General features: G+C 31.3%; 1 protein-coding gene across 1 annotated transcript in view; it reads right to left on the reverse strand.

Moving 5' to 3' along the window:
• Nucleotides 1-883: 883 nt before the first annotated feature.
• LOC143243677 (copper-transporting ATPase 1-like) overlaps nt 884-14,578 on the reverse strand; it is a gene marked incomplete at its 3' end in the record, with an annotated part of 28,789 nt that continues 15,094 nt past the window's right edge. Inside the window, exons 6-9 of the mRNA XM_076487309.1 lie at nt 10,751-10,919; nt 6,254-6,487; nt 5,623-5,763; nt 884-1,117 (exon numbers count right to left, since the gene is read on the reverse strand). Coding sequence (XP_076343424.1) covers nt 884-1,117; nt 5,623-5,763; nt 6,254-6,487; nt 10,751-10,919 — 778 coding nt within the window. The remainder of the gene's footprint in view (nt 1,118-5,622; nt 5,764-6,253; nt 6,488-10,750; nt 10,920-14,578) is intronic.

The raw sequence follows: 14,578 nt of genomic DNA on the forward strand, positions 1-14,578 counted from the left end.
GTATGGACTTAGTGTACCTGGATTTTTGAGAAAGCATTTGGCAAGGTATCACATAAAAATACTGTTAAAAAGAAGCATTTATGTAGGTAAGGGAGGTAGGTAGGCTGACGAGATAGAGAACTGGATGGATAGTAAAAGCAGAGGATTGTTATAAATGGAGTTCTGTCAAATTGGGTACCTCAGTGCTCAAAGTTAAGACCTTTTTTCCTTTTGATTTATGTCAGTGATGTAAATGAAGAAATGATCAATGAAGTATTTAAGTTTGTTGATGATATCAAGATTTGGAAGTTGTTGGCTGTGAAGAGGATGTCGTTGTTTTACAAAAGAATTTTCATTACTTGTGTAGTCGGGCAAATGACAGACGAATTTTTTTTATAATAATTGCAAAGTAATACATGTGGGATATCAACTTAAATTATGAGTGTAATTTTAATAGAAATAACCTTAACAGTGTTATGGAAGATTAAAGATCTTGATGTTCTAGTTGCTCGGTCTCTTAAAGCAATCCAAGCGATGTACTGTTACTAATTACAGGATAAACAGGATTTTAGGTTGTATCTACAAGAATATACACCTAAAATAAATTATAATTTCATTATGTAAGTCACTAGTAAAGTCACAACTAGAGTGCTGTCTTCACTTTTAAGCTTCTTACCTTAGGAAGGGCAATGAACTGTTTAAAAGGGTTCACAATATGGGTACTAATATCAAACCTGGGATGGAAAGGTTATCATATGAGAACAGGAAAAAATCCCTGGAGATGAGACCTGGAGGTTAAAATTATTAGAGAAAATGTATCATCTCTTTTATGCTTATCCAATGTATACACTTACATTACCGGGTATCTAAAAGTTAAAAGAACAAACTTAAAATCAATCAATACCTTTGAGGTCTGTGCTTCTTCAACGAGTTTAACAATCTGGGCTAATGTTGTGTCTTTTCCTATATGGGTAGCACTGATAAGTAGCATGCCATTTTGGTTGATAGAACCTCCAATAACCTGAGAACCTGGACGTTTGGCAACAGGTAGAGATTCTCCCGTAATAAGTGATTCATCTGCCATTGAATTTCCATAAGTAACTCTGCCATCAACTGGTATTTTTTCACCAGGAACTACCTAAAATTCAAAGGCCATGAGAAAAACTAGTTGTCATAAATAACACTGTTCTTAAATTCATGCTGAGCCAAGACTGAAATACATAATATACTTTTTATTTGAATCAAAGGTTAAGCACATTTACCTAGAAAAATGTTTAAATTTAACAAAGTACATTTTTTTCATATGGTACAACATATTTATAATGTCACACGCAAGTAAGTATTATCACAGTAAGATTTATGTTTACAAGTGAACTGATCACCTGTCCAAATGACACTATACCATCTTTTACAGTTACTGTTTGCTAATACAGAGCTTCTTCTAGTTAGAGTATGAAGGTATATCAGGAGTTTACCATCTTCTTTATTTAGTAACATGAGGACTAAAATTCATCTAAATTCTTTTCCCAACATTTTCACACACAAAGGGCTTGATTATCTTTGGAATGACCATTAACAATGGAAGGTAAGTAACATACTTACTGTTTTAATTTTACTTGTTCCACAAAACAAATTTCCAAAATCGTAATGCAATATTTACAACTTTAGATGTTGATTTTATTGTCAGAAGTTTCCTGAACATTTTGATGGTTTATTACTTGCTACAGTGATCACAACAACTGTTCAATAAATTAATGGTCTACTTATAATACTAGGCCTATGATCTAGACTGCTATCACTTCACATGAATCTACAAGTTTTCTAACATCAGGAATGTACCATCAAGACTTCTTGAATGTACGTTTTCTAACATCATGAACTTCAAATGATATATATGTAAATATTTAATAATCTATCAATATTTGACCTTAGTTCCAATTGAGGTTGCACATAAACAGTCAAAAAGAAGTCAGGCTAATCCAGAGAAAATGAGAGAAGGTGGTACACATTTGTAGGTGTATAGATCTGTCAGAGGTTGTCAAAGAAAACAATGTTATACTAAGAAAATTACTCCTCTACAAATACTTTTATTTATAGATAAGCACGGCATATATGAAATGTCATCTAAATTGTTCACAAAATTATAATTTTTAGCATTATGGACCTGAAAACAGAATCACTGCTCTAGTTATTGTATCATTTGTTATACAAGGTAATAGTATCAAAGATCATGATGGAAAAATATATCTAATAACATAATAACAAAAGATAAAATTTACCAACAAAAAAAGCATTTAATGAAATTGCTTATTTACTGTCAGTGCTGCAATTACTCTAAAAACAAGTTACACTTAACCATCTTGAATACAAAGAACTTACATTTAACAATCTAGAATACAAATAACTTGCATTTAAACATCTGGAATAACATTATTGACCTGTTAGAAGAATCGACTCACCCTAATTCATTCATTACTCACATAACTTGTGGAATATTTGAAGCCAGATAAACAACTGGTTATCCAGATTTTGTCATAGAGGAGAAATTGTTCTAGTAAAGCTGAACATAAAGTTCTCTTACAAAGGAGTGATTTGCCAATGTGTTAGCCAAGTTGCATTTTAATCACTATCACTCACAGCTCACTTTTGCGCAGTTGCTATAGCACTCAGTATGGTATACTTTTTACATATATTTGAAGTGATTTCATGGTCTGAAATGAAAGTCTGTATTAATAATATAAAGATAGTACTTTTTAGTTTTAATGTGATCCTGAGCAAGTGAAGATTACATACAACTTCACCATGAACACTTTGAGGGATGACAGAATCACGGCAAACCATGGCAGAAACCACAGTGTCACCTATTTTGTACCACCATCCAAACAAGGGTTTCTTTAAGGGTGACAGAATCATAGCAAACCATAGCAGAAACCACAGTATCACCTGATTTCTTATCACCATTCTAACAAGGGTTTCTTTGAGGGATAACAGATTTATAGAAAAAATTGGCAGAAATCATGGTGGCACCTGATTTCTCACCATCAGTGATGAAAGAAATGAAGGACTGGTTTGAAGGGTGTTTGGTAAAAAGTAAAAGTTAGTTTCTCTTATTATCCTACTTTCTCAAAAGACTTGTCAAAAAACAGTCACAGAGAAGTAGATCGATAATGAAATTCAGTAATAACATCCAATATTAGCTCCACTTCATTCAAACAAACTGGGAAATAAAGACCAAAAGGAAGAACAGCAAAACATATATTTGCACACAGTTTAACCCACTTGGGAAAGAAAATAGTGCCAGTCAAGATAATGTGCAAAAAGCTGAAAACACAAAAGGTGAAGTTGAAGTTCATAAATCTGTTTAGAAGTTTTTGTACAAAACTACAAAAGGGCTATCTTTACAAGCTGTTCCTGATTTTGACTAACAGACTATTCAAGGCAGATAGTCAACAGCATACAGTGATAATCCTTCAGCTACTTCCATCTGATTGAATAGCAGAACTTTGAATTTGACTATTATTATTACATAGAATCCACAGATCCAAAGTGTAAATAGCATTTTTACAGTTATACGTCTTATCAAAATAAAATTTAAAAAAGTATTAAAACAAGAGTCATTCTGGAAAATGGCTTCCCTGACTGAGTTTCAAGTTGAATCAGACAGTTTAATGTGGAATGTTGCCTGAGAAAAATTATATTACATTTTAGAGATGTTATTTGATTTGAAGAACTAAAAATCAGCATTAATCATCTTCACACAGCTAGATAACAGGTTACTGTATTAGATCTAAAATAAGAAACATGGGATCCTTCTAAGGCTTACAAAAAAAGGTATGAAAATTACTCAATGTCAAAAACTAAAGACATCAGCCCTCCTGCTTTTTGATCAGAAAACAAAAGATAAAACAGAATGAGAAATGTAAAATCACAGAAAAAATAGCACAGGAATTTCTCAGACCAGTGACTTTGATCATCCAGTCATCAATAAGTGATTGTTTGGAAGCTTTGTTTTTTATGGATTTTTTTTAGTGACAGTAACAAGGGTTACCCTATGTTATTAAAAGCAGTAGTGGACATAATGTTCACAACACTTATTGAGTACATCCAGTTGATCTTAGTTATCTTTGACCCACAGGAGCCATATCAGGACTTCCTGGCTATAGGCATTCAAGAACAAAATAGTGTATTGCATTAACCTATCATCCATTAACAACATGGATACCCTTCTAACTTATACTGATGGCAAGGATGATGGTTAATGTTTAGATAGGGGAAACGTTAATTTGTATGGCCAGACACTTCCATGGTTAGTCTCTACCACTAACAGGTAGGTAGATATATCTATCTATCTCTATCTCTCTCTCTTTAAAATATCTTTAAATATCTCTGTAAAATATCTTTAAACAACGGCATTATAATAAAAAAAAATGTCAGTAAGTTTTACATTCAGCATTTGTTTGTGTACATTTGCATAAAAGATACTTTATTGTATCAAGATACTGTATTAACAGTGCCTTCCACGAAGTGACTTACTTAACCAAAACAATAAGCCTACTAACTTTAAGGAACAGGAACTTTATAAACACCAAAAGTACACTGTACATCCATAACTTCTTCCAACCAAGGCTCATTTTAATGGCCTTCATAGTAACAAAATACTGCAATATTTTATTTCAACATTAAGCAAACTATAAAACATTATACATTCATTATGTCCACTAACTCACTTCATTGTTACTCTTACAAAGTGGGAAAAATATTGTTTGTTTTAAGGCAAAGTCAAGTTGGGCTATCTGATGTGTCCACCATGGGAATCAAACCCCAGGTTTTATTATTGTAAGCCTAGCAACTTACTACTGTCCCACTGGGGGGACTAACAGTATATACAGGTGTTTTTCTTCTTGCTGAAATACCAGTAATGCATCATTTTCATTTACAAAACAATGCAATATATTTTCAAAATTAATACAAGTTTTCAATACTTTAGTAAAGAATATATACATATGTTACTTTGTTTGGGAGAAACATGAGTAAAATCTGTGCTTGATGTAACTGCCTTAAGAAAAAGAGAGAGAGTCAGGAGCCATGTTAAATTAACATCAAAATTACCCCTATAATAAATTACAACAATTCATTACTTATAACACCCAGGTTAAAACTCTGTTATTTCTTTTTCAATTTTTTTTTTTTTATAATTTAAGCAGAAAACAACCACCTAATTTAATGTTTTGGAAAAAAACCTATAAACTTAAATGCATGAAACATCCTACATTATGAAACAAAGTTCATCTTTAAACCTGATCTTGTAGAGTTAGATGAACAAAGCATTTCTGTTTTAAATTGAAGTGTTTAATGAAGACTGACAAATCCATTAAAAGATTAACAAAACCACTGGCAGTTTTGTAAATCATATTTCCATCAATAAAATTAACTAATAATTAAAACATCAACATAAATATTTTAAGAAGTCACAATGCAAGATCTGCCAAGTGAGGATACTCAGTAAATATTTTTTTTATATTCCTGATATACACCTCAACATCCACCAAAATAAGGTAATTAAAATAAAAGTTATGTTCTGCATCTACATTTAAATACAATTGTTAATGGACTGTTTGACAAAGTTTTATGAAAGTTTCTAACCTTTAAAATATCTCCACGTTGAACAAGTTCTACATCAATTTGTTTTTCAGATATAATCTGACAATCAGAGTCTAAATCCACAAGTGTAGCTTCTGTTGCTTGTAGAGAAATCAGTTTTGCTAGAGCCTCAGAAGTCTTACCCTAATGATAAAATTATAAAGAGTAGTTTAACACAATTTAAGGAAAAAAAAGATTTGAATTTTTTGTTAAGTTTTAAATGTATTAATAGTGAATAAAAAGTTAGATTTTCCCCAAATAATGTTGTACATCAGACAGTCAGTCGTAACTTAGGAGTATTCTAATTATGTTCCTATTCAATTACCAAATAATGTTTAAATTCAACATTTTAAGACAAGATTTTGTATCTATGGTTACATTACAAACAAATTTAATTCTATTTATCTCTACGATTTGAACTTGTCTAGAATTCTAAAACATATTTTTAATAATTCTAAGAATAACAAAAACAGTTATTAAAAAAATTAGCTTTTTCCAATACCATTCTGAAAAACTAGATTCAGACTAATGATCTAAAGCAAAAATTAACCATTTTATGACTGTAAAGTAAAAAACATATTTCTTTAATGGACAGTTTTTCTGTTTATGTTTCAACATTTCTAGTATCACATACTTTTGCTATGTGTTCCAACCATCGGCCAAGTGAAATAAACACCAAAAGCATTGGTGGAGTCTCAAAAAATGTTTTTGGACTGTGATCAGCTCCATCTATCATGAAGTAAATCAGAACTGCTACACTATAGAAGTAGGCAATATTTGTGGCCAGCATAATAAGTACATCCATGTTTGCCATTCTGTGTTTTATGGCTTTCATGGCATGAACATAAAAATATCGTCCTCCTATGAACTGTTAGAGTAAAAAAAAAAAAAAAGTCATTTTCAAAACTAAAAACCAGATATCACAAAAACTAACATAAATATGAATCTAAATGTTTATGTTGAAAAAGTTTAATTGCTTTTCTATCTTAGATATTGTACAGAACTGTGTTAAGTTTGAGTCACAAAATTTGTGCATTTGTTATTACCACTTAAAAATACCTTTCTTGACTATTCATCTTAAGTTCTTACATTGATATAAAGATATTAAAATACAATGAAATTTTTTTACACTGATGTTAATATATTATCAAGGTTTTTACACTGCTGTTAAAATAATTTTGAGGTTTTAGCATTGATGTTATAGTACTAACAATATTTTTATATTGACTATTGACATAAAGATGTTGAATGCTTTCAAGGTTTTTACATGTCAGAAAAAGCTTCAAAATAGTAAGTGAAACACAAAGAAACCCTCAATAGCTGTGATACTTGAAATTCTTTTTGGCAGAATCAAAATACATTAATCTACAAAACCTTTTTTCCTTTTTTGGTATTTATATTTTTATGCAACATCAATACCAACCATTGCGTGCACATATACTCGACTTCATTTTATTATTCATCAGGATCTCTACCAGCCTACCTCAAATTGAAATTTTTTGAGGCAGGATTAAAGTAAATTAATCTATGACACTTTAAGCATGGTCAAATAGATAAATTTAAAGGATTTAACCTCCCAAGTCAAAAGCTATAATTAGATCTAAAACTACTCTTCAAAAACTCAATCATTCTAGGAGCTGAATTATATGACTAAATTATTATATATTTTTATTTTAGTTGAGTACTAAGCAACCCACTCTTCATTCAACCTAAGAGCAAAAACTGTCAAAATCATTGAAATGATATTAAATAATAGATGAAATAACAATGTATTTGAGCACAGAATAAAACAATGTAAATTTTTCAAACACATACCATTAACTTTTGATCAAAGCAAGTTATCTATAGAAAAATAAACTTGAAAGGTAATCCAGTAATGAATATTGTTTATTCAGTACTTTGTACTGAATACTTATAAAAACAAAAAATGCAATAATCCATCATTTGTATACACCACCTCTGTTAGCAGCACTTTTGGCTATAATCCCAGTATTATCTCAATATGCTAGCCACTTTGGAATATTGAGATTAGTCCTAAATCTATATACTGCACAAGCAATGAAAAATAATTCTCATAAAAATTATTTAATAAATATAGTATTATATGTTTCAATCATTACTGTTAAAGAAAATACCATTAGTGAAATAACAATATGATTTACTTACAAAACACAAAAAAATAATTGTTATTTTGTGCACTACTGCCAATCCCACATTCCTTGAAAATAGTGTAATAAAAGCTAAAATAGCTTTAATTTGCCAATTTGTTTGTTGGTCACATAATAGAGCAAAGTTTGCTGAGTAACATGGGGATACATCAACTTTTTTAATGCTAACCATAATAACCTTGGCAGGAGCAGCTTCTTTGCCAAGAGCTGGGTTTAACATCTCATAAACATTTCTTATTTCCACTTGCACTGTTAGGGACATGTCATTACCATTTCCAAAACAATCAGATTTTCCAGTCAGATACTTCACATTAACCATTACAAAATTACTGACTTTTCATTATTTTTATATTTTGTAGCACTTTACAAGAAAGGCTACATATAGCAGATGACTTATTCTATATTTGACTTAAACACCACCAATTAATGTCTGTCAGAGAAAAAAAATTGTATCAAAACCAGAAGATGGAATAACTGAATATTTATTAATTTAATGGTTCATGTGTATGTCAAATCATTTCATTAGTCAAATTCTCTTTCTTTATTACTATTTTTATCGTTCTGTAACGTATTATTATTTGCCTTATTTGTTGAATTAATATGATCTTTAAAATTAGTTTTAATACTATATGCTTTCAGGGAAAGTTTATTCCATTCAACATATATTTATCTATACTACACAAAATACAATACTACCGTGATGTTTACAATAATCTTAAAAACAGCTTCTACACTGTAGCAAGTGTTGTTAAAAACCATGCAATCAATTATTCTAACACTAAGTTTTTTCTGAACATTTATTATTTTCTATGTTATAACATACCCATTGTATTAATACAATCTTTTAAAAACACCACCAACAAAACTGTTAAACAAAATGTGGCACTTCAACCATTAATAAGAAACCATTCTTTGCCATAAAAATTGATAGTCCAACTGTTATTGCATTCAGCTAGGAAGACATACTTTTTAAAATATTTTTCTTGTCAATTTCCTACATTTTATTCCTGAAGAAACAAATCAATATACAGCACAACATAAGATAAAAATTAACACTTCATTGTACTTGTTCTTGCAACAGTGATACATGGTCTTCCAAGACTTGCATACTACAATGAATCTTTTTGTAATTTTTACCTATTACAAGTCCACCTAATTCTGAGTAAAAGAACTTGTGTTCCTTGAAGTGATACAGTTTCCATAACCCTGAAACAGTATGTTGTTGTTGTTATACCTTAGATAACATTACAACAGAATCTCCATATAAAACACCACATGCAACACAGAGTTCAAAATATAGCATACTTCTCCTTTGTATTATGAAACAAAATACCATTTAAATTTACACTGGCATGTACAAAAAATTATATTGATTTGAACAGTGGATTACTAGACTAAGTTTACTCAAAATCCACTGTTTTAAAAGTTTTTAACTCAATCAGACACATTATGTTCAATTAAGGTTAATACCAACAACAAGAAATAAAATTTATTTTGGTGTAGTACTGGACTGTGATCTCATAAATCTTCCAATGGGTAATGAAAAGTAGAAAACTTCAAATTAGAATAAAACCAGTTTCATTTTGTTGATTTGGTATTCATCAAGTTCCATGCTATTTACCAAAACGAAACTTAGAATATATCAGATGAGTTCTCTTACAAGTGTAAAGTGATAATACAGGTAACAGCTAGGTTCAGTTGCAGTGAACTTCTTTTGTTAACCTTATAGTTTTCAAAAGTAGTGAGAAATAACCACAAATATAAGCTGGTGGATGCAATAAATTAAGATTCTCTGAATTTGAAAAGGGAAAGAGTTGACTTTTCCAAAATAAAGACAAACTATAAAGCATAAAGCTGAGTATAGATGTTTCAAGTGTAAACGTCATTCTTTTGAGCATTTATTTGATTAATTACTGCATTTTGGCTAGGCTATTTTTGTAATAATAAATTAACTTATTGTACATAACAGTATTAAATATTTCATTAAATGTCAATGAAGTTGAAAGTTCAACTCAAGAACAATGTACACTTAACACATACACACACGTTTAATTACTCATTTAAGTAAAAAAGAATAAATAATTAGGTTTTAAAAATTTAGTAAAATATATATCTTGAATGAGATTATTTTAACTAAGTGTTGTAATATAAAATTGAGCATTAAGAAATGATTAAAGGTAATATTAATATTCAAGCAATTAACAGTTACTTAAGTCTCACAATGTAGATAATTAACAGGTACAATTATACTTTTAGTTACGAGTTTCATTTGGTAACAGTATCGTTACTACGTGATGAAGGCTCTGGTAGTACAAACTGAAAGCTTGCAAATAAAAGTGTTTCAATACACAGAAAAGTCCACATACAATTCTACATCCAAACAATTAACTTAATAAACTATCACTAAATAAAACCAAGATATTAAAGTACTTCTCTTGAATTTTGCATGCACTGTCTACTTTTTAATACATTGTAACTAATAATTTGTAAATTTTACATTCTTAGAACTCAAGTGTACTGCTGAAATCTGAAATACAGGATAATATGGAAAATATTTAATATACTTAAAAAACAACCAGTAGCCACTAATTTTAACAGTTTTCCCTAATTTGAATCTAGTTAGACTAGAGGGTAAGCAGCTGGCAAAACCATTTGCTGATAATTCTTGGGCTACTCTTATCAGATCAAAAAATAGGACTTAACATTAGTTTTACAATCCATTCATAGCTTAAAGTGCTAAGCATACTTTTTTTTTCTGCAGTAGTGATACACAAACAATGGATCCAGAGATTAACAGACTGGCAAGTAACCACTGGGTCATGCCTGCCCCATAATTGTAAGTAAAATAATATATATACATGTAACACAGTAGTGTACTATCAATATTTAATAATCTTTTACATAAAATGTATTACTGTCTTTTAGCAAAGAAAGAAGTTTGTAAAACAATATAAAGTTTATACCTGAACAGGGGTGGCTAGAATCCATAGAAACAGATTTTCTGTTGACAGCCCTGGTATAAGACAGCATATGTCATGTTTTCCAGTTGACATACGTATTCCCATAAAATACATCATAACTGCCATGGAAGGGAGGCCAAAGACAAGAGAAAACAAGAAAGAATTTCTCCACCTATATTAAAGTATTTCAGAATATTATTTTCAGCTGATGAACATAATATATAAAATTAAATATTATTTTTGGAATCATCTTATTCAAAATTAGAAAATTAATAAAAGGCAAATTTTAATTTTTCTGTTCTCAAAAGATATTGAGAACTGGTAATTTTGTTTACTACAATGAAATATTAGAAAATGTATGAATATGATGTCTCCTAGTGAAATAATATTCAAAAATTATTTACTTTTCTAAGAAAAACAACTTTCCAAATATATTCTGTATAAACAAATATAATCGTAACTAAAAATGTTCAACCAATGGCTTAAAAATGCATGAATCTACTAGAAGTTAATTTAGATAACTTAATTAAAATTTATTTATTTCTTAAATTTAAAGTTCTATGCACTGTACAAATTCCACATGACTAACAATATACTTAATCTCACAAACAGTCACTTATGTCCTACCTTCATTGGATCTCTACTACTTCATTAAAATACAAAATCAAAATTTAAAAACAACAATTTAATGAATCAGCAATGAAATAATAATTGTAGCAGTCTCAAGAATCAATTACCAACCTACTCTTATCTAAAATTTCAAATATTTACTTTCAACTAATTTTATAAACACTCAAGAAAATTTTAAACATCAAGCTACATGCACATAACATGATGTTAATACTTCCTTTGGCAAATTTCCAATATGTAAAAAAGCAAAAAAACACCTTAGCCTACAACATTTTGTCCTTTCCCTGGATTATAAAGTCCCTCGAACAATTCTATTACAATGGATATAAATTTAAGTTGCCATAATTAATATAAAATTAAATCTTTCCAACTGACAACAGCAATAGACATTTTAATTACTGTAATGTACACTGTAGGCCAAAATCTTAAGGTTAATGTGCATAACGAAAAAATATGCATTTTGCATTGTTAGACTCAACCACTAATTTGAGCAGAGCTTCAAAGATGAAAATAAGAAAAGAGAACATAAAAAAAACTTTTAGCATTTAATAAGGAAAATGTGAACACTATGAAATTAGCCTAAATACTAGTCAGTCAAAAGTTGAAGACCATACCAAAAAAAAAGTCCTAAACAGGAAAGGAAATACCCAACAAGAGGTCTCAGTAGTGAATTGCACTGTCGTCATTGCAAATAACTGCAAACATTCACTTTGGCATGGTTGATATAAGCATTTTCAGAAGGCTGGCTGGAATGTTATTCCAAGTGGTGAAGATGGCTTCACAAAGATCATGCACTGTTTTGAATTGAAGTCCATTTCTATAGACTTCCCTTGCCATCCACACCCAAACATTTTCAATAGGGTTCAGTTCGGGGAAACACGTTGGATGGTCCAAAAGAATCATGTCATTTGCCATGAAAAAGTCCTTTGTCCTGTGGGCATTGTGAATTGCAGCATTGTCCTGCTGAAATATCCAGTCATTTCCTCACAAGCAAGGGCCTTGAGTCAATAAAAAATGCTCTCTCCAACATGCCAATGTAGCAAGCTGCAATTTGACACCCCTGCATAACCTGAAGCTCTATCATTCCATGGAAGGAGAAAGCACCCCAAGATCATGATGGAACCTCCTCTACTGTGTCATGTAGAAAATGTCTCCCGGTGGGATATCCTTATTGTGCCAGTAACATTGAAAGTCATATGGACCATCCAGGTTAAATTTTTTCTCATAAGAGAACAAAACTTTCTTCCACTTTTCTCGTCCCATGCTTGGTGTTTCTCAGCAAAGTTTAACTGAGCTGTTTCGTGGTGTGGAAGGAGGCATGGCCTTTGAAGATGTTTACAATTTTAAAGTCTTTCTCTTGTAGATGCCATCTTATGTTTATTGATCTGTATTCTGCATCTGTAAGGGCCTTAATTTGGTTCAACGATCCACTGGTGTCTTACCGGACAACCCGTCGAATCCTTCTACTCAATGCCGGTGAAATTTTCTTGGGCCAACCAATTGGCATTCTCGTTCCATATCCCTCAGGGTCTTTTAAAAAATTTGCAACAGCAGTTTTACTAGTCCAATCTCACCAGCAATGGCACTTTCGAGAGAGAGACCTTGTTTTTGCACCTCGACAATTCTGCCATGTTCAAACTCTGTCAAATGTATAGCCTTTGCCACATTTTTACCCAACGTAACACAGGAGATCTCAGTAGGAGATGTTGGCAACGCTAATGCTTGAACACAAATGACTAAATTTTGTTACGTATTTACCGATTAATGCTTCGTTTCAGTATGGTCTTAAGCTTTTGACCAGCTAGTATTTAGGCTAATTTCCCTATTAAATGCTAAAAAAGTTTATTTTTATTTTCTCTTTTCTTATTTTCATCTTTCAAAACTCTCCTCAGATAAGTGAGTGGTTGAGCCTAACAATGCAAAATGCATATTTTTATGTTTATTGACCTTCAGAGTTTGACCAGCAGTGTATATATTAAAGTATAATCAGAGTGTTGATTATGTAAACAAAGCAAAGTATTTTCTTTGGTCATTTACTATTCCTTAACTATCCAGTAATCAAATATCTTTGGTTGTTTTTGTTTCTGAAACTTAAGGCCTCTTGTCCATTACCAACAATTGTTTTTATTTTATCACTGGAGAAGTTCAATGGATGAATACCCCATTGGCAGTAGAAATGTACACAAACAGTTTTAGGGAGAGAAAGTTGAAAACCATTTGCTGTGGTCTACTCAAGTATACGAGTGATTGCAGTTTGTAGCTGCTACTCAATAAACCTCATGTTTGATGACTGACATGAGATATGAAAGTCATCAATAAAAAAAAAACATTTGCAACTGTAGTGGGTAGCTATTCACTGATGGCATTAATCTTTATAATGAAAAGTGTGACACTCAGAACACAGCCCTGAGGGTCTCCAAGTTCCTGTGGGAAAAAACAAGAAAGTGTTGAGCCCACATGGACCTGGAATCGGCAGTTCATTAAAAAATGCTTAATAAAAAGTGGCAAATTGCCACGAAATACGTATGAGTGAAGGTCTCACAAGATGCCATATCTCCATGTTGTATCATAAGCTTTCTCTAAATCAAAAGAATAGAAACAAGACGTTGTTTATTCAAAAAAAGCTTCTCTGACTGATGTTTCAAGGCAAATTAAGTAGTCTATTTTGGAGTGTTGTCTTCAAAACACTGAGTGGGTGAGAGAAGCTGTTCAATTCAAGGAACCAAACAAGATGAGCATCAATCATCCTCTCTAAGATCTTACTGAGACAACTCGTCAAAGCATTGGATGGTAATTTGAAGAAATCTTTGGATCCTTCCAAGGTTTAAGAATAGGGAGTACAACATCTTGGCACCTAGCATCAGGAAAGACATTCTCCTGCCATATCCAGTTAAAGACAACCAGGAGAATAGTAAGAGAGGCAGGAGGAAGGTGGTGTAGCATCTCTTAATATATATCATCAGGTTCAATTGATGTATTGCTAGACTGATGAAGTGCAAGTTTGAGTTCCACCAGTGAAAGAGGGCAATTGCAGTCACAGGAATGATCAGTCGTGTTTTAATAGCTAAGAAGAAAGGGGATGAGTTTGAAGAGCTAGATACATGAGAGAAACATTCACCAAAAGTATTGGCAATACTCTGAGTATCAGTAACTTCATGGCCATTGAATATTAAGATAGAGAGGGAGGCAGAAGTATACCGT

Source organism: Tachypleus tridentatus, unplaced genomic scaffold, assembly GCF_004210375.1.
Source record: "Tachypleus tridentatus isolate NWPU-2018 unplaced genomic scaffold, ASM421037v1 tig00002111_pilon, whole genome shotgun sequence".
Taxonomy (NCBI): domain Eukaryota; kingdom Metazoa; phylum Arthropoda; class Merostomata; order Xiphosura; family Limulidae; genus Tachypleus; species Tachypleus tridentatus.